This window comes from Sapajus apella, unplaced genomic scaffold (assembly GCF_009761245.1).
Source record: "Sapajus apella isolate SASKATOON/1434 unplaced genomic scaffold, GSC_monkey_1.0 scaffold139, whole genome shotgun sequence".
NCBI classification, from domain to species: domain Eukaryota; kingdom Metazoa; phylum Chordata; class Mammalia; order Primates; family Cebidae; genus Sapajus; species Sapajus apella.
In genome coordinates this window covers 2,953,350-2,957,630 of record NW_022437079.1, presented here as the reverse complement: position 1 = coordinate 2,957,630, position 4,281 = coordinate 2,953,350, and the positions used below count along the sequence as shown (strand labels likewise).

Genomic DNA, 4,281 nt, shown 5'->3' with positions numbered 1-4,281 from the left:
CCATCCCTGGGCTCCTCCATCCCTGGGCTCCTCCATCCCTGGGCTCCCCTCCATGGGCTCCTCCATCCCTGGGTTCCTCCATCCCTGGACTCCTCCATCCCTGGGCTCCTCCATCCCTGGGCTCCTCCAACCCTGGGCTCCCCTCCATGGGCTCCTCCATCCCTGGGTTCCTCCATCTCTGGACTCCTCCATCCCTGGACTCCTCCATCCCTGGGCTCCTACATCCCTGGGCTCCCCTCCATGGACTCCTCCATCCCTGGGCTCCTCCATCCCTGGACTCCTCCATCCCTGGACAGCCCCCTCCCTGGCAGCCCCCCCCAGCCATCACCTGACACAGTCCTGGTCCAAAGCAGGTGCTGAGGCTTCACATTCCCAGGGCTTTGAGAAGGGGGGCACACATGAGCTCAGGAGGCCACCCTGGGTTGGAACCCCAGCGCTGCTGCCTGCCCCGGTGTGCCAGGGCCTGCAAGTCTAGAAACCGAGGCACAGGAAAGTCAAGTGACTCGCTGAATTCCCCCAGCCCGTGAGCAGTGGGGCCAGGATTATATCCATGCAGGCTGGCTAGGAGGCCGTGGTCCTCCTCATGCTGCTGGCTGCCTCTGAGTCCTGTGGATCATGGGGCTTCCTCTCAGCTTTCTGGGGCCTTCTACCTCATCTAAGATGGGGTGAGAAATGGGGGCTTAGGAAGCAAGAAGGTTATTATCAGGGCCCTTTCTCCTCCATACCCGCGTAAGAGGTGACTCACTGGCTTCTGCTCAGGGCCTGACACATGCTGAACAAAGGGTCATTGGCCTGGTCCTCCTGGGCTCGTTTCAGGACAAGAGCCCCTGGGTGCATGCGGTTCCTCAGGAAATGCATTTGCTCCCAAACACCACCCAGGGATGAGGTCTCCTGGGGCAAGGGCAACCCAGAGACCACCGCCATTAAGAAAGGGGCAGCCCAGCTCACCACGCCCTGAACCAGTGCCATCCTGGGTCCTCATGCGCATCATGGCCCTGTCACCTGCTCCCAAAGTGGCTCTCAGTGGCACAACCTCTTCTGTCACCCTGAAAGTGCAAGGCCAGGAATATGGTCAGGTAGAATTGTTTCCGGCTGCAAGTAATCGATGGGCAGGGACTTATGCAAATACAGTCTTATTCATCTCTCACAGCAAGAGGGTGTGGGGCCAGGATTGGGCCTGGGACTCAGTGAAGCCAAGGAATGGGCTCAGCTTTTCTGGTAGCCATGGGACTTGAGTCTGAGGCTTTCTTTTTGACTGTCCCCTTACAACACATTACACCAGCCCATCAGGGAAAAGGACCAGTGAACCCTGATTCGTTAAATCCAGGAACAACTTCAGCATGAACGAAGGCCTGGGGAGGGTGCCTGTCTAATACAGGGGATTCATGTGGCTCCCAGCTGGCACCTCCCCACCATCCCGACCTGGAGGAGACGGAAAGGGAGGTCAGTGGCTCTTCTGTCTCCCCACCCCTCCCACATTCCAGGACACCTCCTGGAGCCACACTGTGCACTGGGCTGGCCCAGCCCAGCCCGTTCCCATCCTCCCTGGGTGTGATGAATGCTAGGGCTGCTTACAGAGTCACAAATTAGGTTGCCAAAGGCATCCCCCCTTTGGCCTGGAAATACCTCCCAGCTGAAAGGAGGCAGTCTGGGCTGAGCAGACGTCTTTATTCAGCTGTAATTGATGTTTCACAGACGTCTGTAACTCCGTCTGGAGGGACACAAAGCGCCCCCATGCTTGGCCCGGGCAGCCGCTTTATGTCACCTCTTTTCATCTGGCAGTCAAAAGTGTAGGAGCCGCCTGGGCTCTCCTGCTTGGTCCCTGGGCCAGGACAAAGGCGGGTGCTGCACACAGAGGCCACCCGGTGGGCCTTGACCTCCTGGAGTGCTCTATGCTAATCTAGCGCCGGACCAGACCCCTCCTGCATGGCGATGGACTGCAGGGACGGCCACTGAAACGGGCAGAGCCCTGGCTTACTGGGAAAGGGAGTGTCTCCCAGCAGTCAGATCGAGCCAGTGGGTCCACCTGAACCCAGACTCAGTTGGCTGAGATGGAAGGTGAAGGGCCTTGTATTGGAGCAGGGGTTCTCAGCCTGGCACCCAAGGCCCCCAGGGGAGGGACATGCGCGCCTCCGCAGTCACAGGCAAATCTATGCACAGGTCTCTTTCTCTAGGAAGAAGCTCAACAGCTTTCATCAGATGCTCAAAAAGGTAAGTCCTACCAGGCACAGTGGCTCACACCTGTAACCCTGGCGCTTTGGGAGGCTGAGGTGGGAGACTCGCCTGAGCCCAGGAGTTCAAAACTAGTCTGGGCAACATAGCGAGACCTCATCTGTTAAATTTTTAAAAAATTAACCAGGTGTTGTAGTGCATATCTGTAGCCCCAGCTAACTGAGGCTGAGGCGAGACGATCCCTTGAGCCCAGAAGTTTGAGATTATAGTGAGCTGTGATTCATGCCACTGCCACTGCACTCCAGCCTGGGCGACAGAGTGAGACCTTGTCTCTAAAAGAAAAAAAAGAAGAGGTAATTTCTACTGCTGGGCTCACCCAAACTCCCATTTTACAGACTAGAAAGCAGAGGCCCAGGGAGCAGGGACATCTCGCCCAATGTCACAGGATAAGTAGGTGGTGGCACTTGGGTCTTTACTCCTGCTCAGAGATTCTGCTCTGCCAGAGACCGCAAGGTCAGGGGCTGAGAGGCCAGGCAGGTTACCCTAAGGGGGCATCCAAGTTCCCTGGGGAGGGGCCGGGGGGACGGGAATTGCAATGATCTGCCAGGGAAAGCCCGGTGGAGCCAGACTCTCAGGGGGAAACAGATTTTTTAAAAATGGGAAGTTTTCCATTTAAAGAATGCTGATTCATAGCCTGCAGAGTGCAGTTAGAGTCTTTTGGCTTTTGCCTCTCTGAGTTCCTCCTCTTCTGTTCTGCAGGCAAGAGAAGCTCCAACATGGCCACAAGAATCCAGATTCTCCCTCTGAGCCCCTTGCCCTGAAGCCAGAAGAGGGCTGCAGTGCGGAGCTGGTGCCCAGAAACTCTTGCCAGTCCTCCGCGGTGCCTGGAGAAGGACTGCAGCTCGCGAGCTGTGTGGCTTCTGCTTTTGGTTGTCAGTCCCAAAGGGGATGCCCATCTCCAGCGACTGCAATTCCTCCCCTTTCCTGAGCCCTGCTATTTCCCAGGCTGGAGGCAGAAGTGACAGGTTAATGGCCGGCTGTGCTGGCCCTGCAGGGTTCCCTGACCTTCCCTCTGGGTTTGGCATGATCCTACAGCATTCTCCAGAGACGGCAAGAGGAGACCAGAGCGGGAAAGACAGAAAAAGAGAGAGAGAGACAGCCACAGAGAGGACAAAAAGAGAGAGACAAGGAGGGAAGGGAGACAAGGGAGCAGAGAGGAAGAGAGAGAGAGAGGAGGAGAGAAAGAGGGAGAATCAGCTCAGTATAGAGAGAGAAAAAGAGGGAGGATCAGAGAGAGACGGGAAACGAGGCTGCCTGGAGAGAGATGGGAGAGAGACTCAGAGAGCCAGAGAACAAGACTGACAGGCAGAGAGCCAGAGGCAGAGCCCAGAGAGGAAAGAGGCCAAGAGGAGAGGAGCTGAGAGGCCACAGAGGAGGTGAGAGGCCGGAGGGGAGAGAAGGCAGGGAGCCCAGAGCTCCAGATGTGGGTGGTGCCCTTGGGGGCGGGGCATGGGAGGGGGTGAAGCAGTGTCTCTGTGGTTCTCAGGCTCTAAGCGCGAGAATCAGCGCTCTCCCAGACCATTCGCTCTTCGCTGTGATGCCTGGGCCACGCCCACCTGCATCTGAAGCGCAGGTGAAGGCAGAGCTACCCCGTGCGGGGCCCACGATGCAGACTTCCAGAATTCACCTGCTCTAGACCACGCGCTGAAAGGCAGAAGCAGAGCTCATGCTGGGATCCAGGGAGGCGCTGCAGACGCGACACCCCACTTGCACATCAAAGGAGTTTACATTTATTTGGGAACAGGTAAGACACCATTTTTCAAATTCTTAAAATTAAAAAAAATGTTATTAGTTTTTAGGGTAACAGCACAGGAGGGGGTCAAGTGAAAAATAAAATTCCCCTTCCCTACAATACCCTCAAATACAGTCTAGGGGATGGGATTTAAAATACTGGGGTTCCCCCATCCTTCCCTTCCCTCAGTGAATGGGATTGGAGCTATTGGTTGGCATCATGCCATGGTTCTATCTGTTAGGAACATGAGAAATGCCAGGTCCTTAATGACACAGCTTTTCACAAGTCCCCACACAGCTAAATACGTGCACAGGTGC

At 56.1% G+C, this 4,281-nt stretch overlaps 1 protein-coding gene across 1 annotated transcript in view; it reads left to right on the top strand.

Annotated features, from left to right (window-relative positions):
* Positions 1–3,355, top strand: part of LOC116540411 (proline-rich proteoglycan 2-like) — a 53,307-nt gene extending 49,952 nt beyond the window's left edge. The window contains exon 2 of the mRNA XM_032263917.1: positions 2,932–3,355. Within this exon, the coding sequence (XP_032119808.1) occupies positions 2,932–2,993 (62 nt within the window). The 3' untranslated portion in view covers positions 2,994–3,355. The remainder of the gene's footprint in view (positions 1–2,931) is intronic.
* Positions 3,356–4,281: the final 926 nt, after the last annotated feature.